Raw genomic sequence first — 22,522 nt, 5'->3', positions numbered from 1 at the left:
CGTTACTATTTGACGCTGTGGATCAGAACTATTGGCATCACTTTTTGACTCTCTGGGTCGGGACGTACGTTTAACTGACATGCGGCACAAGAACGGGACAGTTAGTGTCACGTTCCTTCGGGTCACCAGGACCCAAAGGACAAAACAAGGGTTATGTACTTCCGTTTACTTTGTTGAGAATTGCTCTCTAAACCCTGTTTCTTGTAAAGTAAGTAAGTAAAGTATATTTCTAGAGCACATTTAAACACAGTTTAAGCTGACCAAAATGCTGTAAAAACGAGCACTAAGGTGCTGTATTAACCCTTGTTTTGTCGGATAGTATCGAACCGATAGTTTGTCGGACAAATTAGCTCTTCAATGGGAAGGTTTGACCAGTTTCATGGCAATCTGCTGAACTACTGGTTTAGATACTGCACCTTTCTCTGGTTATATCATATAAAAACTGTGAAAATGAAAATCATCAGTATCTTTTTTTTTTTGCTGTGATGCTTTCCAGATGCCTGTTACCTCAGCCTCAAGCTGGATGCCATTTCAGATATAGATAGCTTATCATGCGTTAAGGTGGGAACCTGACCAACAGAGAAGGAGGACAGGACTAGAAATACACCTCCTGCCTCAAAGCGTAAAGTATTAAATCTTTAAAGGTTTTATTGCGACTGGAGCCACCCATGGTGAAAACGACTGTAGTAATGGCTCTGCAAAGTACAGTGCAGAAAGCATTTACTAAATGACACGTTATGCTCTCATGTTAAATAAAGTTTCTGACAACCAGTGAATCTGAATAAACAAGTGAAAAATAATATGGAATGACATACACAGAAATCCCCTGTAACCTCAAGCCAATAAATAATTCAGTGTGAGTACACGTTGACAACAGAAGGCAGATTTCTGGCTATGTCTAATATTTCACAAGTGCATGCATTGGATTTAACAATCCCACTTTTCCTCTGGTTTTCAGCTGTAACTGAAATGTGTCATGGTGGATTCTTTTCACAGAGAATCACTGCTGTTTTAGAAGTACTCCGTAAAAGGCCCTGCATGAAAAATTCATACAAAGCCTGTCAGAAAAAGCCAGTTTTCAGTGAAAAATCTCAAGGTTAGCTGGGACAAAACCGAGTAAGTATTGTAAGATGGAATCCACCCCCCCAGTGACAGAATGATCACCAGCTACAAGAAAAAAGGAATTGTGGGGCGCCCCAAAGCAACAACCAAGATACACATTCCTAGGATGAGTTTTCAGCCAAGCCACACTGAGGAAAATATCACAAAGAGATCAGATTTGCGTCAGCTTTCTGACCTGATTTCCTTAACATCATGTAATATAGCAACCTTTTTCCTTATTTGAGGAGATGGATTAGGAGAAACTCGATTAGTTTTACTCCTGCTGGAGAAACTTAATTTCTTGGCCAGATTTTTGCAAGAGATTTCAGGCAGGGAAAGCTTTGCTGTGACAGCAGCGCAGCTGGATGAAAGGAAAGATCATTACTAGCAGCGGTGCATCTTTGTATTCAAAGAATAATCTTAAATCCAACCAAAATGGAAATCTGACACTGAAGTAAATGAGTCTAAATAAGAAGGTTTTCACAGATGAAGAGCAAAGTACTTTCAGTACATTCAGACACATGCACAAAGTAAATTGGGTGCTCGATGATACATTGAGGAAATGTTGTATGAAATCTAAGTGCATCAAAAGAAGTGAAGTGAAAATGCATTTTCCAAGTTCTTATATGTCCCTGTATTTATTGGCTTAAGCTTAGATACTTATGGTTATCTGTATGCTGTGTATCTTCTGTGCCAAATATCTTTCTAGTCTTTTTATTGTATTTTGTGTTTTTTTAAATATTAAAATTCCACTTCCTGTAAATCATTGCTCTATTCTAATGACTTTATCTTGAACTCCAGGGTGTTAATATACATGTTTTCTTTTTTGCTCATGTCACTCATAATTCCACATATCATCCAATCACAAGGACGCCTGGAGGCAACGAGTACTATCAGTCAATCACAGCACAGTAGGGCAGGACTAGGTGGAAAAACACATGAATTCTTATAACACCCTTCTTACTGGGTCTATTGGCCAGTGATGGGGTATGTATCAGAAATCTCATTGAAAAAAAAAATCTGATTTCTGTGTCCAACCCAATAATTGGATATGGGCCACATTTGTTTGTAACATGAATGTAGCCTTTAGTCGTCTACTTGCTAAGCCATGCCCATCTTTGAGTGATTTAAATCCGCCCGTGAATTCTGTTTCACTCTGAAATCCGTCTGTTTCACTGTGTCTTTAAAAGAATGGTTTGAACTTTTATGAAGGGTTATGTGCTGGACTATTTCTTGGACAGACACTGTGAAATTAGAGGTGACCGATAAGAGAGTGGTATCAATCTTCTCTCATAACTCAATGGCAATAAAGCTTCTTTGGCAAAATGTCGACTATTACTTCAATGGCAAAATGATAAAAAGTGATATTTGAACTGTCGAATAATGATAAAATTTAGTAAAATATTACCTTTGTATCTCCATAACTCAGTAAAATCCAGTACAATGCCATGACCTTGTAATTAGTAGTTTGACTATATTCCAGACCAATCTTTTCTTCACTCTTTTTTTCTGGAATTTATGTTTAAAAACTTAAAACTCGCTTTGTGTGCAGTAAAGTTTGGAAGAAGTTTACCAAGTCTTTCTCTGTCCCTCTCACCTGTTTTAGCTGCGTCTCTGAGTTGACATGCACATCACACGTCTCACAGTAAAACGTTTTGTTCTGCAGGCCCGTTGTTGACTTGGTGGTTGTAGCCAGTTTGCTTTTGACTCCCGACCGGGGGAAAGACTTGATGGAACCCACGCCGGTCCTGGCCTCGAGCATCGTCTTGTGCTTCGTACCTGCAAGTTCAAACAAGAAGCAACGCGGTCAGTAGATTAACTTCATTTGATACATGCTGCCTGAAGGGAAGGTGTTGTCCCTTTTCTGGTGTAGGAAATATGAGGGTCAGTGTGAAAGGGTCAACTTGTAAATTACCCTGAAATGTCAATGCTAAAAGTAGAGAACTCCTATGAAAAATGTCATGGTTCACACAAATCTTGCTTACTTGCATGTCACCGTGGGGCATTGTTTGCATTGAGGTTTAGCTCAGTCTTTAGTCTCGCATTGCCAGACCTTCCTCCACAGCGATGGAGAGGAGGGTATGGCTAGTCCACACAGCATTGCGGGATGGGAGAAAAACCTGCTCTGGTTTATTGGTATTTCTTTAAACCAATCACAACTGTCATGTGCGGTGCTAAGCACACGGAGCACTGGAGCACTGGAGCACTGGAGCACCGGTGCTGCTGCAAAATAGCCTCGGGAAGGAACTTGTTTTGGTGGAACGCGCATACATTCAAAGGTTGTTTTAGTCGTGCAACAGAAAACTCAGATTGGACAGATAGTCCAGCTAGCTGTCTGGATTTACCATGCAGAGGTCTGAGGAGCAGTTAACCATAGTCCCCATAAATAACATACAGAAAGCGGAAGGTAACGTACATCTGGCCAAAAGAAGGACATCCGGCGGAATTTCCGGCGGCAACGGAGCAATCCTGGAAATGGAACTTCCTGGATATAGACTAGTCTTTAAGTGACTGGACTTTCATGTGCATTCGCCATTTTTATGTCCATTTTGATTCCCTGTCAATACAGGTCACGTCAAGGTGTGCTCTTGAAGGGATAGTTCAGATTTTTTTTCATAGTGTATTACCATAGAAATAACATTTTAAAATTAAAATGTTTGTTTGTATTAGTTTCTTTGTTAGTTTTGTTAGTTCCTAACCTTTTTAAAACACCAAAGTCACACAAAAACACAAACTAACTAACAGATCAAGACAGTGGTAGACCAGCAACTCCCGTGTTCTGCGAGGTAAAATTACTGTTTTTGTTAAAGGAGTCTGTTGGCTTTGATAATAGCATAGAACGGCTTCAATTCCCCCATGTAAACTTAAACAGGGCTGTTTTATGGCAAGGTAAAGTGGTAAAAATATTCTAAATATAGCATACAATTAAACAGAATTTGTTTAGGTGGCTAAAATAAAATAAAAAGGTTTTGGTGCTGTCCCTGTCCACAGCAGTACCCTTAGCCTACATTGCTTACGTGTTGGTATTTCTGTCTGCCTCTCCAAACTACAAGCATTCTATTGTAGGTGATAGACTAACTAAGTAGCTTATACAACCCCACTTCAAAAAATCTGAACTATCCCTTTAAAACAGCAGCAGCTTTCAGCACTCACACGCATTTTAATTCAATTCTGGGTCATGATGATAAATGGTGATAAAAGGAACAGGGCAGTCACAGTGCTAAACATAATAATGACAAGAAAGGTTTTTTTTTCAACCTGTTGTACAGTGAGCTAGCTTTTCCTCAGTTCTCAAAAAAACAAACACTACAGTTTTTGGGAAACTGACATTTTAAATTAACTGGGTTTTTTTGTTGACAAAATAGCCCCTCGCCCCCCCTGTCATATTTGAAACTGCTCTAATTTATATATACTTTAGCCATACCACATCCCTTTCTTCCTTCACCTTCACAGCAGCTAAAAGAATACTGCTGAGACACTGAATGAAAAGATGTGCACATGCTGGTTATGAAAGCGTCACACGCTCTCTGTTGAACAAGCCTGCCTTGGCCTGGCTTTCTGTAACTTTGAGGTCACTTGTGTAATCTAGTGTAGACTGCGTTGCTTCAGTCTGGAGAAAAGGTCAGTGTGTTTGTGTCTGCCATGCCCCTGTTGTTGTTTGATTTGTTCTTTTGTTCAAATGTTTAATAAAATGCTCACTCGCTCATCAATCCATAAAAGAAGTACGCTATGAGGCAAAAACAATGGGACATTCGGGTGCATGAAGCGCAGATTGAAAACATAGATGACTCAGAGTACTGTCATATCCCCACTCTGCGTGTTATGAATGGGGTATTAGGAATTAGTTTGACACAGTGTTTCAGAATACAATCTTTGTTTTCTAAAGCAAGGCTTGTCCCACAATACCTAATCAAAGTTGAATACAAGGAGTCTATGGAAACTACTGACAAACCCCCAAAACATTTGAAAATGTGTTTTTTAGACTTGACAATTATTGTTGAAGACAGCCAATATAAATCAATAATGATGACAAAGAACACTTCAAGACTGAAACTGGGTCATTGTGTAGAAATCCAGCACATAACAACCTTCTTCACAAAAAACATCGGCTGAACAATACAACACTGATGCTGGGGCGTTTTTTTATGGAAATTGCATGACATAAAAAGGAAAAATCATTGACATTTGCAGCACATGTCTCCAGTAGTGGAATGTCACTTAGTACATTTACTCAAGTACTGTACTTAAGTACAAATGTTGAGGTACTTGTAATTTACTTGAGTCTTTTCTTTTCATGCCACTTTCTACTTCTACTCTGCTACATTTCAGAGGGAAATGTACTTTTTTCTCCACTCCATTATTCTGACAGCTACTAGTTACTTTACAAATTAAGATTTATGCACACAAAACACATGTAGTTTATAAATGACGATGTTTTATTATAAATTAAACTACCCCACAATATACAGGCCTACAGGTCCAGCTGAAATGATTAAACACAGAATGGTTTGATTGTTTTCAGTTTCATCATGTTTTTTCAATCCTCCGTGTCCTCCGTGGTTACTAGCAACTGCGTTGAGGGGTGGTAAGTGATCACGGGAGGCTTGTATCATGTGGACGCGCTGACAGTTTTGTTGTCATTACTTAGAATTCCTGAAGGGGGCGACAGAAACTACGCACTATAGCTTTAAGTAACATTTGCAATGCAGTACTTTTGCTTGTAACAGTATTAGTACTTTTACTTAAGTAAAGGATCTTAATACTTCTTCCACCACGGCATGTATCTCACACGCCTCTTACCGCTGTTGTGAGCCTCCAGCTGTGACGCCGAGTTGACCGCCACTTTGCACAGCGAGCAGTACAGAAGACGCCGAGCTTTCTCCTCCTCTGTCTCCGCGTCTGTCTCCACCTCGGGGTCGGCCTCAGGCTCCACGTCTGGTTCTGAGGGTGAGTCTAGAGCCGAGTCCCCTCCAGCAGCTGAGGTAGTCTCTGGGGCTGTGGCTGTGGCTGTGGCTGCAGTTGGGCTCGGGACTATCGCTGAGGCCGCAGGTGCCAGCGTTGGCGTCGTGAGGGTTGTTAAAGATGCCAAGGGTAGTGCTGGTCTGAGCCCAGGGGATAGCGGTAGGGGCACTGCTCCAGGAACACCATCTGCACAGAGGAAATAGATCATTTGTTTTTGAATCATATGGCTTTCATTCATCATTTAGGGGCAAACATGTTTTATTCATGTAATGTTCAACAAACAGGTGGCTGAACTTGTTTAGTCAATCTTTGAGATTTGGACATGAAAGACTAAACACACCAACAAAACAAAAATGGCAGATTATTACCATAGTTGAAAACCTGAGTGAGTAAAATGGGTTTTGTTAGGATTATGTGAGAGTTGGGTTAAAAGATAGATATACTGTCGATTTAAGATTTTAGTTTAAGACACTGCCCAAACCATGTTTAAAGAGTTTGTGAAGAGGACAAGAACATAGGACTGGGCGATACAAACACAAAAACAAAAGCAAATGAAGAAATTATCTTCACCACTTTGACAACACCTGTAGAGCATTTAGAAACTATGCTGCAGAGTTAGAAACATGTCCTAATATAGAAACGCTGCAAGATGCACAGAACACAACGGAATTGAATTACAAAACCACAAAAGTTTCCAGGGAACAAAGTGTAGGCGCTAACAGTCTCAAGCACCAGAAATTAGACCAGTCCGCTGGAAAACGCTGCAAGGCTCTTAGAGGAAGCCCCCGCAACAAAATGTAACAATATCTGCTTTTTCCAGCACATAATAGACACATAATAAATACAAGCTGCAGCCTTTTACATGGTGAAACACATGGTGAGGATATGCAAGGTCGGAAATTTGGATGTTTAACAGATACATGTAACTGATTATTCACTTCAGTGGCTAAAAACATTTTGGAATTTATATTGATTATATGCCAAAATGCAGACAAAAGTAGAAAATTAAAACTGTACATGTCTATCTAAATGTATAAATTAGAATGAGGAACAGGTTTGTGTGCTAAAAACTAAAGACAGTAACATGTCACAAAATGACCCATTTATGTTTCTAGAGGAAGGAAAATTAAGTCAAACTGGTATCAGACTCGACTTTCAGAGGCAAAAAGCCCTGATTTATATTCAAGATAAAGTAGTAAATGATATATAAGTGAGGAGTTATTCAGGCTATAATTGATTTATGCCATGGTATGTACATATCAAACAAAATGCAATCTATATTATTGAAATAGACAGCTCTGCAAAAATAATAAGCCCTTTAATCCATTTGTTTGTGCATGAGATCACATTGACATGTTACACAAATAGCTGCTGTGTTCTGAAAGAAATGTCTGATATTTTTAGACATGCGGACACCAGTGGATCAATATATTTGACTCATAAAACAATACCACATGGCAGTGCATGGAATACAGAGGACTTGCTGCCACACGTAAGACCTACGGGAATTTAATTTTGCCTTGGGAGCGCCACCTGATCGATGCCAATGCCTCCGAGTTGTCCGCACTCCAGCGTCACAAAAAATGAAGATCAGCCAGCAGGAGAGCAATCAATAGTGAATTATGTCATGCTATTTTTGTGAGCCATTATATATGGTTCTCATTTTAGTTAAGAAATACATCAGATGTTTGGAGCAGCAGATCTGTTTCTGTCATGACCTGTGGTGAAAGAATTACAGACATCCTTTACATAAGAGGAATCAGCAAGAAGCCTTTGGTGAATGCTGTCTATTTATTCAAGCTGAGGTATTGAATGGCATTCAACGATTGGAGCGTATCACTCTGGATAAAAGCTTTCAGCTAAATGTTTGAAATGTTTGAAATGTATGTAAATGTAAGCATTTTTCTTTTAGCATTTCGGTGTTCGTGAGCATCCTATCCACTAACCTTTGAAATGGATTTGAGGCACATTTATACTCCTAACACTCTTCTCTTACAGTTGACTGACTCCAACTGTGAAATTTGCTGCGCTTTCATGAAACCCGCTGCCTTCTCTGAATGCAGATCTTTAAAGTAATGAACAGTAGCAGGTGGGAAATAAACATACAGGAAATAGGACGTTTGCATTATAATGAAGTGGAAAGCTGCAAGAGGGTTTGCTCTAGCAATATGTAAACAACAAAATCATAAAACACATGATAACAAATGCCTTAATATTATTATTATTACTGCCTGCTCTGAACCCGCAAAAAAAAATACAATCAACAGCCAAAACAGATACTACCCTATGACCTTACTTCTCACAAATGCACAGACTTTTAACCACGACGCGCAACATTTCTTTTTCAAATCTTCTGCTTTGTTAAGATAGTCCGTCCAACCGGGCCATCCATCCTTCCACATAGGTACATCCTCCAGCTCTTCCTTGGAGATCTTGAGACGTTCCCAGGCCAGATAAGATATATAATCCCTCTAGTGGTCGTCCCCGGGGCCTCTTCCCACTCGGTCATGTCTGTCTGTCTCATGTCCGCAGGGAGGCATCCAGGAAGTCTGAACCATCTCAACTGACACCTTTCAGCGTGTGAGTGCAGCAGTTCTACTTCAAGCTCCTTCAGGATGTCTGAGCTCCTTAACTTATCTCTAACAGGGCTTTCACTGCAAAAGTGCAAGAGCAAGGCCATTATTTCCAACAGGCTCTGTCTCGGGCAGCTGCGCGAGTCAAAGCAGCATGCACTACAATGATTTTCCACCAGGTTATGTAACATTAAGTCAACTTAACACTCTGACCTCCACAACACGTGTCAAGTGGGATTTAGGCATTGCCAGGTGACAATTCTACTCAAGAGAAGAACGGTGGAAAAGTTCATTCAGTGTTCCGTAAAACTCTCTCATTCTACTGGGACTTCAGCAAAAAATCTCTAGATGGCAGCAAACAAATTAGAGATGAAGGGGATCCTGATTATTAAAGTGACACTATGATGCTCTTAATTCTAGACACTACCTCACGCAAACTATTTGTTCTTTTGCATTTGGTCTGAATGCGCCATAAGGGGAGACCATCAACTCTTCGAAGAAAACTCATTTTGGCTGCTTGTATCCCCGATCCATTCTTTTGGTAATTACCCAAAGCTCATGATCAAAGCTGAGCGTTTTAACAACAACAGTGGAATCAATTTGCCCAAACAAAACCCCATGGTACCTGAACATCTTCATTTGGGGCAGTTATTATTTTTTTTATTAACCTTTATTTATTCAGGGGAAGGTTCACTGAGAGGCAGCCTCTCTTTTGCAGCAACGCCCTGATCACATTCACACAGTTACACATTCAGACCTGGAAGCTGCCCGGTACAACCACAGTCTGCTAGCCACTGAGCAAAGTTAAGATACTATTTTGAAAAGCCATGGACTGAAGTTGCTAATTTTTTGGATGCACAAAGTAAATTAGGCCTTTATATTTAAAATAACGAACTGGATTACATGATGTGGAAAATGAAACTACATTCATCAGTTTCTCTTTTCATTCTGTAAGTGCTGCAGCAGTTTGTTTATTCAGACTGTCCCTAACGGGATCTGTCCATCCAGCAAGGACGTCTATAGATTGCTGTTGCCAGCTGAGGATTGAGCGCTGGTGATGCAACGTGGTGCAGCTATGACTAACTGACCTCTACTTGTATATCTGTGTGTGTTTTCAGTAGACGATGCCTAAACTGATCTAAACAAGAACATTTGGCATGAAAAGGCCATTATTCCAGGCTGTTGCACTCAATACCCAGACTGGAACATTTATTTAAAGTCCCTGGATTCTGAAAAGGGGAAGCAGTGACTTCACTTATTAGTTGTGCATAATTTATGTTCTGTTTAATTTGAGTTGAGGCTGAATAAGCTACAGGCAATATCTCTCGCATACATTTGAACTTCAGCTAAAGCAATGCACATTTTCAGGTTTCATGCTGACAACCATCAGTTTTGATCGAACCCTAATGGTTTAAAAGCCATCAACATAACTATACATTACCGTTTCCCATCAAGCCCAAGCCATTACCACAAGAAAATAATGAATCTGCAAACTGTTTATGATGTGGCTGACCTTGTCACTCTTGATGAATAATGTTTATGCCAGGAGCATAACGCCAGCGACCTCTTTGCCTTCTGCAATTAGCAACCCCCTACTCCCAGTCGGCTCCGGTGTGCCAGGCATCAAAACAACCTGAAATCACAGTGATTAACTCACTCAATCTCACCGTGCTCACCAGTGAGCAAAAAGCTGCCATCACACCTGCTTCTCTGGGCAGCTTTTCAATGGCACGGTCACCAGGCTGAGTGTGGTGCAAGTAAAGGTTTGGGGTTCATGTAAGGGCAGTAGGTTTTTGAATGTGAGTCGTCATTTATTGGCAGACGTTCTTACCGTGAGCGGGCTAAAATAAAGGCACCGTCAGAATAATCTTAAAGTGGTAATCCAAGATTTTCTGGTCATTGTCAGGGAGTATTTTCTGGTGCCATGTTGTCTTTGCTGTGATGTTGATTCTCCTGACCATCACAGATTGCTTTTGTTTCTTTTTGTAGATGGCCCTCATTTCTCCTCTTTAATTTATTAAAAGCTGGAAAGTATAACCTGCATTATTTCATTATTTTCCCCAAGAGAATGTTTCTCTGGCGAAGCATGACTCTACATTGACAAAGTGAACAGCAAACACCAGTTGGGGAAATTACATTGTTCAAGTGCTATTATTAAGGAATACTCCAACATTTTGGCAATCTCCTTGCTTGCTCGGATTGTGAAGTGTGAAGATCAATATCAATTTCATTGCTAGGAATTCAGTAGAGAGAGAGATGGCTCCATGATTTGTTTCTTACAAATCTTCTTATCTAATTTAGCACAAAGACTAGAATGAGAAGAAAACAGCCACCATAAGTAGAATAAAATAGTAGTAAAATATACCTTCCAACACTTGAGCGTGAATGTTCATTCTTCAACCTAGAAACAGTAGTTTGACATCTCAGTGTAATCTTATCTCTGGCTCGACACTTAACGCACTGACATTTTATTTTATCAATCTTCCCATCTAACTCTCAGCAATAATATAAATATAAAATTTAAATAAAAATAATATAAATAATAATGTATCTTCAAAAATGTCAAACTATTCCTTTGAATGGCGTGCAAAGACAGCTTTGGAGTCATTTTATTAACCACGGTTGGGTATCGTTTGAGTTTTTTTCCAATACCGGTGCTGAAACGATTTAAAACATTCCACTGTGTAAACGGTGCCTGACTGATACTTTAAAAAGAAAGAAGAGCACAAAACGACAGTTGGCGACATTAACGCTAAGACCATATGGTCAAAATTAAATAAAGTATAAAATTAAAGTATAAAAGTAAAGTATAAAATTTCATAACAATAACTTATTTCACTAGTTGCTGTTATACAACAAAAAGAAGAACCACTAGATGGCAGAAGGCTACTTTACAACAACAGCTTGAATTTCTTAAGGTGCACTTGAATGCAACATTAAGTCCCGCTGGTGTTGTTTTTCCTACAACTCCGACTCTGTCAGTGGCCAGTGTGTCTCACAATGTGCAGCTAGGCTACACTTTGTCTTTAGCTGCAGACTGTTGTACATCCCTGTGTTGGAATCCATTCGAGTGAAATACAGCCACGCATTAGACTGTTTACCTCTCAGCATTTTAACCGTGTTCAGGCCAGCTAACCTAGCCTAGCTAACAGTAGGTAAACGTTACCTGCTGCCAAGTGTAATGTTAACTAGCATCACATGCAGTGATGCTTCTGTTGCCTGTAACATCCGTTGCAAAGCACCAGAGTGCAGCGCAGTCATTTAATGGCGCTTTTCCATTACATGGTACCTACTCGCCTCGCCTCTACTCTACTCGCCTTTTTTGGTTTTCCATTACGAAAAAAAGTACCTGGTACCTGCTAACAGGTACCTTTTTTAGTACCTGCTCAGTCGAGGTTCCAAGCGAGCTGAGGCGAGCCGAGAAGGTGACGTGAAACCCTGCAGGCTACAGATTGGTCGGGAAAGAATCGTCACTGATCGCTGCATTGCTAGCGACAGACGGCATTTTTAAATAGTTTAGCCAGCTGTGTTTTTTGCTGCCAGAGGCTCCACGCAGAGCTTTCTCCGTAGCATACAAGTGGCCTGATGGTTATACTTGTGCGCTGGTGTGTGTGTGTGTGTAGCTGGTGAGCGAGGGAGAAGTGAGAGAGTGCCGGCGATTAGCTCCGCAGCGAGTAGTGACTCTAGAGTCATATAGTGAGAGAAACAAAGTGTCTCCCCTGTTCTTTCTGACCACGGTGGGAAATCTGGAGCAGGAAAAGTTAACTATCTTGTTGATTTCATGTTGTTTACGGAGAAGGAGAACCAGGAAATGAGTCAGGGGAAATGCAACGCTACCAAGCCACGCCCACGGCAGTCGCTATGACAACCAGCCACGCTGAGGCGATACTAAAATCTGCAATGAAAAAAGGGACGCACAGTGCGGAGAGGCGAGTAGAGTCGAGGCGAGGCGAGTAAGTACAAAAATGAGGCACCGAAATCTGTGTTTCGGTACCCAACCCTATTTTTGACACATCAAAGATGGACATTTTCTTGTTGCTAAGCTAGGCTAAACATGTCAACAAACCTACCCCTGTAATGAATGTACTGAGATAAAATAGACGCAGAGTGTCTTGTCTAAAAGTCCCTTTTTGTGCAAGCATATTTTCCAACATGGCAGAGTACTTCTTTAATTTTACCGACAGTAAGGACAACACAAGTCAGAGCTGATAGCTTTTTAATCTCTGTATGATAGAGTGAAGAAAATTATTATTCAACACGGACGAAAAAGGTTCGTCTTTATCTGCCTACTTATTACAAAGCCTGGTTGGTGAGGCCATCCCATGTTAAGATATGCATGTCTTTGCCCTTGTATTGGGGTGAACCCATCTACCACAATGTCATTAAAGAGCCATTTGCTGTTGGAAGGGCAGGTGATTAAAGATGTACTTTGGCTGGCCCAGGACGCCGTGCACTCTGGGTAGCCTCCAGTAATCCATATCACCAGCCAGTGTGACCTAACTGGCTCTTGCGAGGCCCAGTTAAGAACTCAATCCCCTCTAAATAATGGAGGTAATGACTGTGATCAATCTAAAGTTGGTATGGGCGAGCGGGGCCCGACAGCAAAGAAAGAAAGAGATAGAGAAGCCAGGTAAAAGAAAGGATAAGAAGCAAGAACAAAGGAGGTTAGATTTGGAAGACAGAGAAAGATGGAGCTGGAAAATGAAAAGTTAGATGAAAGTGAAACTGGAAAAGTAAGCAAACTTCGAGGCAAAACAGCGTGAAGAAAAAAGAATGGAGAGGAGGGGAGGCGGGTAAAGGACGTGAGAAGGTGAGGAAAGAGATAACATTGAAAGAGAGTAATCGAGTATGGGACACAACTAAAAAGAGAGAAATTGAGAGGGTGGGAGTAGAAAAGGCAACAAAGATCGAGAATCAAGAGAAAGGCAGACCAGGACAGGGGCTGCGACCCTTGGAGATGGGACAACGCCTCTTTTCTTTCCTCCATTTGTACCTCAGCCTCTCCCACCTCTCCCCTGAGATCTGCTTTGGTGATAGACGAGAAATGCCGCTCTAAAATCCTTCCACTCTACTTAGGCTTTCAGGCAATCACAGGACTCCCTAGAGATCTGATTACCTTTCTCAATGCAGCTGGATTAAGCTCTTTAATTAAAATGATTGGGCCTTATTATATGCTGTCACAATTTAAAGGACAGAAATCCTTCATGGCTCTTGAGTTCTGTCAAATTTCATTTGACATCTATGATTTGTTTTTCCCCTCCCCTCATTCAAAGTAAGTAAATGAGAAAAGTGTCACGGTTTAACATTCACAGAACAAAAGATTGATAAGGTGAAAAATTTGCATTCACAAATAAGTGTGCATTGACGCTTGCAATCATCTTTTTCGTTGAAGGGGGGGAAAAGTCGACATTATCTCAGACATGTAACAGCGGCAGGAGTCACTGAATTGAATTCACACTGATTTATCTCTTTCCAATTTCATCCATAGCAAATGATCCGCACCTAATTTCTGTTGGGAAGTTTTCGCGGTTACACATCACCATCCAAAAATCCCCACAAGTGAGAACATTTGCAGCCCCGCACAGGTATGGAGCCGATCTAATCACACACTCATCAGGTTTGCTGCTGTCTCTGTCTGTAAGCGCTTTTTACAACCCAGCGCGTATCTACGGAGACTTAGACACAAAGGGTGTTTTTTTGAGTGGAGGAGGGTGGGGTGGGGAGGGTGGCGGAGGGCGCCGGCAGCCGATGGGGACCGGAAGAAGACTGTGGAGGGAAAAAGCCTTAGCTAGCCTCCTGCCTCCCTGCAGCCCCCACTCCATTGTACAGCTGCTGTCAGTGCTGGCATGGCTCCCCTGACAATCTGCTCTTTAATAGCTAATATCAGGGTACATTTCCTCAGGCACTGGACTGGAACTGAGAGATGGCAGGCTGTGCTGTGGGCATTTCTCTCTCTCCCTCTTTGCCTTACTCGCTCTATCTCTACGCTCTCTGGCGCTGGCGTAAGGAGGACACACACACACACACACACACACACACACACACACAACTTGACAGGCAGCCGCTGAGTCACCCGGCTAATCTATACTATCTCGCTGTGTCCAGCTGTCCATCCATCTCAGAACACACACAAGTTCAACGCTGAAGTAAAGAACACGGATACTCGGTGCATTTTATTAAATCTATTCTGTAATTACACGCCTTCACTCAGACTGATTATTCCTCTGTGATGCACTTATGCTTTTTTGTACAGCGACTTCTTAAACTGCCCTAAGCAGATGGACTTGAAATCTAAATCAACAGTTTCGTTCACAATGAATTTCTTCCATTACAATGTGTAAGAAGTTTTCTGTGTTTCAGTATTTCACCTAAGCAGTTTGTTTTTTGCTTGCAGCTTTAGAGACTTTCCTGGGTAATATACATTTCACAGTAAATTTCACAAGGTCACTGGGTGCAGCCTGACATGTTGTCTTTGGAAGTCTCCACTTTGGTGGCCAAAACTGTATGGTCTTTGGTACAACTGAAGAAATGGCTCTTTAAATTCAAAAAACACGAACAGAAAACAAATCTGACAGTATCAAGTAAAACTAAACAGTTGTTGATTAAACTTAATATCTTAGTTCATTGAAGTTAACTGTTTCACATTTTCAAAATTAATGAGACGACTATGAATGAATCAGTTCAGTTGACTCACATTTTTAAGGCAGCAGGGAAACTTTAATTTTTTCAATTTCATGTTTTACAGTGTATTAAAATAACATAACAGCTGCCACAACAAATAAATACTCACTAAAAATGAAGTAATTAGACCTCTGGTTACAAAACAGCTCCTGAATAACACCATCAGGTGTATTTCTGAAACAAAAAACAAGCAAGCACCTTTCATTTTTCCCGGGCATGGATATGTGCTTTGGAATTATATTATTACAGACCATATATGTTGTTTGCTGATCATTTTGAAGCAAAACAAACCCATTGAAAGCCCTCTCTCCAAAAGCAAACAGAGCTCCCCCTCCCTGTTGTTCCTGTCGACTCCCACTACGGCCATTACTCTTCCCTGAACTCTGCTTTTCATTAGAGCGAGTTTGGTGCCACTGATATACCGTCAAACTCTTCAGCCTTACAGATAATGCAGCATTTACCCGCCTCGACAATTAATTCTTCTGACATCGGAGCACATTAATATTCATTACCCAGTGCCACTCGTGACAAACCACTGCGCCCCCACACACACACACACACACACAGAAGATGTGATAGTGAGATGGTGCAGAAATGTGCTGTGGGTTTTTTAAAGAGCACTGAAATGATGGATAGCCATCTGTCTGTTTGGTTCTGAAGGCTTGTTGTTTAAGGTCTCTCGATGTCACTGCCTGTGTATAATGTGTTTACAATTGTGGATGTTCTGTAAGTGTATGTTTAATGTAAGGGCTATGTAGTTCATTGCAGATGGGTATCTCAGTGCAGATACAATGGGAGGAAGTTTTTGTGTGAATCCCATCTTTACTGTTTAGTAGTGGTGTGCAATATTTGGTACTGATCCGATACCAAGTAAATACAGGGCCAGCATCGATACCCTTTCTTGCTTCCCAATACCGATTCCGATACCTGAACTTGTCTATTGGCCGATACCGAGTACCGATCCGATACCAGTGTGTCATATATTTAATTATGTTTTAACAACTGTATACTACTATCCCTGTATGGATGTGATATGATTTCTATCTTTGTTGTCTGTCTGGCTCAGGTACAAACATGTAAAAAGGAACATGTTGGCGTTATTTTGTCACTTATTCGGAGCAGTAGGCTAGATGGAGCCAGTTACCTCCAGGATCTGTGCTAGGCTTAGCTAGCACTGGGGGCGTCAGACAGAGTTACAACACGCACGTAGATGAGAAGGGTACATATCGACTTGTCTAACTCTGGGGGTTACGGTGAATAAGCTAAAGTCCCAATAAGTCGGCATGTTAAAGCCACTGGAAACCCAAATCCACAATAGCATTATAACTATGTAATTTATGATCTTATATACACACCTTGTTCACATGTAAACTCTGGACAATATCCCACAAATCAGGTGCAGACATGGTCCAAAATTGCCCTTTTACACATGTAGCCTACAACAGGAAATACGTGTCCATGTGAGGCACACTTTGACTTAATGGAAATACTTAGTTTGCTTTAGTCGAGGGGTGGCACATGGGTTGAGCGTGCAGGAGGGAGGACATGACGCGGATTGCACCACAGTCATAGTCGGTTTGTAATTTGGTCATAAAAACCGAGTCACAGAGGATTTTGTGTTGTCACATACAGCTCTGCCAGGTATTGTGTAGATAATTTCAGATATACAGGGTGTGTGTGTGTGTGTGTGTGTGTGTGTGTATGTGTGAGTGAAAGGGGCGTTGGATGCTCACGGTTCCCACAGAACATGAACACCCCACAGTCCTTAATGTGGTATAAAAAGATGCATGAAGAAGAGTTAACAGTGAATACACTGTTTTAACAAAGAATTGAACAAAATGTGTTCCTTTTTAAAATGGCCAAGTTTTAAATTTAAACAGTTTTAAGTTATACTTTCATAAATGCACCAAAGATTTCACACACACTCTTGCTTGAGACCTCCAAGATGGCAGCCAAAGGGTGCATTACTTCACCTAAAAGGTCTCTTACGGTAAATGTTGACAACTGCTGCTTGGCTTAGCTCAGGGGTTGCTGAAGTGCAAATTGCTCCACTTAATGCTTTGACGTTTGTATAGCAGCTTAGGAACTCTGTGGGATGTGAGACAGAATGCTGCCAGGTGTAAAGTTTAAATTACAAAGACTAGTGTGTGAACGAATTGAGGTGAAATATGTAGAATCAAGTACTTGCTAATGGTGTTTTCTCACCGACTTTTGAACCCAACAGAGGAACATTATTAATATGTGTAGTATTTATGAGCCAAAATCACCTGGACATTGCGTCTGAGACATGATATGAATACCAGGGCATCTCCACTGTTTAATGGTAATGTTTTCACCTCAAGTAACCTTTAAGCTTCAAGCATGAATAGGTCAGACTTGACAAATAGGTCATGGTGCACGATGAGCTCCAGAAATGTGCTCCTAATTTAAATACTTGTGGAACATTGGAAGAAGACATGGCAAAGATAAAATTAATCCCAGATCGTGACGGCTCAATGTGTTTCCAATTCCTTTAAAAAACTTCAATTGTTACAGTTAAAGGGGAAGACTTTCATTGGGCCAATTTCATGACATAATAACAGGAGGCTTAAAGGACATTACAGTGGAGGAGATGGAGAGAGCAGGGCTCCTCAGCCACCAATGACGTTATCCTCCACAGAACTAATATGAAGTAAAGCAGAAAAAATAATTTAAAATAATCTGCATCTGGTTCCTGTCAGCTGCAGGAAGTTGCAGTTAAGAGTTTGTTTACTTTTTCATTATGTTTTAAAGGAGTTCCACCGAGAATAGGAATGTTTTTCAGCAGACACCTGGCCAAGATAACCGGATTTATACAGCCACCTGGCTGCGACGTGATGAATATTTAGTTATACACAGTCAGCACACAACAATGTGCACCAGCAGAAATGTAATTAAAAATGGGATAATAGGACTAACAAAAAGTACAAATCCAATATAGGGAGGCATGAGTTTTTGAGCACACGGTTATATAAGTTGCAACGTTTCCTAAAAATACCAACAAATTGAAGAATTCAGTATGCTTCAAACTAACTAGTTTGTACACCATGTCTTCCAATTACATCTAAAAGTGTACCTGTTCTGAAAGCCTGTTGTCATAGCCTCCCCCTGACTGCCACCCTGATCTCTCTCCAAAAACTTGCTTTTGCATGTCTTTGGAATGTCAATGCAACGAATTGTACAGACGGGAATAATGGCACACCCTCTCACACACTCTCTCCTCAAACGCATGCATGGTGTTGCAACATGACAAAAGTAGTTGATTGATAAATGAAAAAAGAGAGCATCTCTCTCAAGATCAAATCTCCAGCAAAACTTAAAGAACAACTTCATCGTGAGATGATTGTGTTTCAGCTTGTGGCCTTCATCGGGGTTATCTTAATGCATTTTATGATGACCCTGATGAAGGCCACAAGACAATAGGCAACGCATCGGTCTGACAATAAGTTGTTCTTTATACTACAATTGTTGCTGGAGTTTTTACCTCTTCGTGGAAGTTACATCCCCTTTATTCTGCTGTTAGAGTGGGTTGAATAAGACACTTTAGTGGCATTTGGACTGAAAACATCCCTGCATTTCATTGCTGCATCGACAAAACAGTCTCATTCAAATTAGTTTTTCCATACAGTGCTTTTGTTTGTCTGAACGCAGCCTTAGATGATCCGACAAGCATTTTGGTTGAAGCGTACCTCATTTTTCTCATTTCTGCCAGCCATTGGCAGACCAACTAACACAAGGTGGATATAAGTCCATCCAACTCCTAAAGCGATTGCATTTTGTGTGCAGCAAATGTAAAATGCCAAAAAGTTGTTGTTTTTTAAGGTCCAACATTCATTCTCAACAGAAGGGCAGCAGCTACAAAAAGAAAACAACATAGAACGTGTTGGGGAATGTGTAGCAAAAAGAAAAAAGCACATACCTTTCCTGTCAGTGGCGTTGGGGACCTGCAAGGTGTTGATGCCTTTGACGATCTCCTGGCTGGTGGTTTCCTTGGTGACCACTGAGCCTTTGAGCTTACTCTTCGGAGCGTCCAGGGCTTTTAGTTTCTTGGCGTGTTTGGTCCCCTTATAGTGGGCCAAGGCCTGGCTCTGTGAGGAGAACAAATAACAAGCTCAATTTAACGCTGGGAAAGCAGCTAAACACAGAGCCAGGATGAAATGGAATATGAAAGCCAGAAGAACACAGTCAGACTCAATGAAGCAGGCGAAACACAATTAGCGGGGGACAGTTGATAGGTCTTGCAGCCCAGTGTAACGTGTAAACATTTAAAGAAATATAATATTTTCGTACAAAATGATTAATACACACAGGTAACTGGTTTTCTAAGTAATAATAATTATTATTATTATTATTATTATTATTATTATAGCTGCTCTGCAGTGATGGTCGGGCCGAGCATTTTAAGGAGGAAAAGGAAAAAAGTGGTGAATGGAGAAGAGGAAGAGGAGAAAAATGGCAAATACGTGAGCGTTCTGTCAGCAGAAATACCAAACGTTTTGCACACTAAATCTACAGTGATCTTCGAAAGTTGGGAATTTTTTCCATAAACATTAAAGATTTAAAGCTTTAGTGTGTAACTTTTTGATATTAATGAACATCCGTTACATTCAAGCCGTTGTCAAATGAGTTGCTGAAAAGCTAATTAAGACTATCAGCTCCACACAACTCTCTCTGTATCTCGCAGTATGACTATGTTCAGAAGATGGTGTGGTCCGGCGACTTTCCCGCGCAGAAACTCAAGTGAAGATAATTACCTCTTCTGAAGAGTCCATCATGTTTTTTTAATCCTCTGTGTACTCCTTGGCTACTGACAACTGTGGGGAGGAGGGGTGGGGGCGACAGTGTTGTTGTCATTAAATAGAATTCCTCATGGGGGGGCGACAGAAACTACGCACTATAGCTTTAATTTGGAAACATTTCCAGGATTTGTTTACACTACTGTATGCATTAAAATGTTTTAATGCACTGTGGGCTCAATTTTTGATAAACAAAATCTGAAAAAAAAATTTGTGGAGAACAGTCTTGAGATGAAGTTCCCATAATTTGGTGTCAATTAAAACACAATGTGGGAGGCGAGAGATTTAATAAGTTTTGCAGTTTTTGCAAAAGGTAGAGTGATGGACTTCCAAATTGATAGTGGATAAATGCAGAGTACAGTTTATTCTCTATTGGGGTTACAGTTTAGGTTGTAGCATTTACAGTTAATTTGTTATGAATTTATAAAGTTTAGAATTTTAAATGGTTGTTGTAGCGCCACCATCAGGACAATTAGCACACAAATCGCAGTAATTAAGTTTGCCGGGACTTGCGTGCAAAGTTTGGTGAGTTTACATGCATGGGAACATGGATTTCTTAGGAAGAAGAATAAGAAGAAGAAGAAGAAGAAGAAGAAGAAGAAGAAGAAGAAGAAGAAGAATACTGGCAAAATCAATAGGGTCAACTCATCTTGGCCCCTAATAAATAATGCATTTTATTTATACAGCACTTTTAACACTCAAAGACACTTTAGAAAATAGTTCATACATTTTTTTTTTCAAATATTAAAATCAGTTCTAAAAAGGTGAGTTTTGACTCTGCCTCCCCAGGTCTGGTGTTCGACCCTGAGAAGTGGCGATGGAGACAGGTGGTTTGCCTCAGAGGAGCTGCTTATGGAGGGCTTTGTAAGTGAGAAGAAGGACTTTGAATTGTATCCATTGTTGGACAGGGAGCGAGTGGAGGTTCTGGAGGACAGGAGTGATCATGGGAGTGAGAATTGGTGAGCAGAAAAGCAGCAGTGTTCTGGATGTACTCAAGTTAATTTAGGACTTTGGATCGTGTACCGTAAAGAATGGTGTTGCAGTAGTCAATTCTGGATGTGACGAAGGCATGGGTCAAGATTTTGGCAGCAGAGAAAGAGAGCGATGTTCTTTAGGTGAAAAAAAAGGCAGTCCTGGTGATTTGATCGACATGGTATTCAGGTTGGATTTTTATTTATTTCACCCAAATAGCTATTATTAGCATATTAGTAAATGCAACATTTTGGAATTAAAATAATTAAGTACAATTCAATGAGCTGCTTTAGAATGCATTGATCTCAAATACATATTTTCTTATATGTTTCTTTGCAAAAGCTGTCCCTTATATAATTCATTTTCCTTGTTTCCTGCACTTCACTTTAATAGCTGTTGAGATTTCAATTGTGTATGGCTATTCATAATATAAAAGGGGTGGGTATGAAATCACCATTCAGTGTTAATATGAAGCTAATTTCTTTATTAATAAAAATAACACCTGGAAGTCAATGATTGAAAAATTAGTTTGACCCATGATGTGTTTGCTTTAAAGTCCAAACACATGGCACTACTAAGATTCACCTTCACAAAATATTCGCCCTGGCACACAGAAGTGGGACATATGCAAAGACTTTGAGCTGTCCTTGTTTACCTCTGCACACATCCCTGCATACTTTGCCTGTGGCAGGAAGGTGGTATCAGGAGAGATGCAATTGCCTCTTGGAATAAATAAGTGCACCAACCACGCATCCCCAGAAGACATTTGTAAGCACCTTTATTCATGAGCCACAGTGGGGACATTCACTAAAGACAGCTGGGACAAAAGAGAACATTCCAGGTAGTTCTCAGCATTACCATATGAGTAAAACATTGTCCCTGTTTCCTTTTGTTCCTCTTCAGAAATTAGCATCAATTGTTTTAGCCAGTGGTGGAAAAATATAGAAATACCACAGTCGAAAAATTAGTAAAGGCCCTGAATTCAAAATGTAACTAAAGTAGAGTACAGAAGTGTATTTAAAGTATCTAAAGTAAACGTCCTCATCATGCAGAAAGGCTTCTTTTAAAGTGTAATATTTTAGAATATCATATTGTGTATCTTATATTGTGTTTTTAGCCAATTTTAGTCTTGTGTACTGCTGGGTAGATTAGTACTGCATCATATCATATAAGAATATCATGTGTTTTGTTAATGTAAAAAATAACCAGCAACTATAAGATAAATCAACACATTCTCGCTCCCGTTGCGTAAAATAAGGACGCTTGGTCATGTGCCTTTGGCGTTTGTTATTCCCGCTGTCACCTAAATTGGCCAAGACAAGTAAAGAGGTTTTTTGAAATGAGGCGAAGTTCAATAATTTTGTTGGCAAAGGTTGTGAAATTGCTGAGGTGCCTTAAACGTTTTCCTTTCATTCCAGA

The 22,522-nt window shown here is 40.5% G+C and overlaps 1 protein-coding gene across 2 annotated transcripts in view; it reads right to left on the bottom strand.

The window, feature by feature from the left end:
* The window catches only part of znf385d (zinc finger protein 385D), an 83,596-nt gene that overhangs the window by 4,769 nt on the left and 56,305 nt on the right, over positions 1 to 22,522 (bottom strand). For both annotated transcript variants that reach the window (XM_028580888.1, XM_028580889.1), the window contains 3 exons: positions 19,255 to 19,423; positions 5,902 to 6,249; positions 2,699 to 2,880 (listed from right to left, as the gene is read on the bottom strand). In XM_028580888.1, coding sequence (XP_028436689.1) covers positions 2,699 to 2,880; positions 5,902 to 6,249; positions 19,255 to 19,423 — 699 coding nt within the window. The remainder of the gene's footprint in view (positions 1 to 2,698; positions 2,881 to 5,901; positions 6,250 to 19,254; positions 19,424 to 22,522) is intronic.

This window comes from Perca flavescens, chromosome 6 (assembly GCF_004354835.1).
Source record: "Perca flavescens isolate YP-PL-M2 chromosome 6, PFLA_1.0, whole genome shotgun sequence".
Lineage (NCBI taxonomy): Eukaryota > Metazoa > Chordata > Actinopteri > Perciformes > Percidae > Perca > Perca flavescens.
The sequence above is the reverse complement of the archived record's forward strand: the minus strand, read 5'-3'. Positions and strand labels throughout refer to the sequence as shown.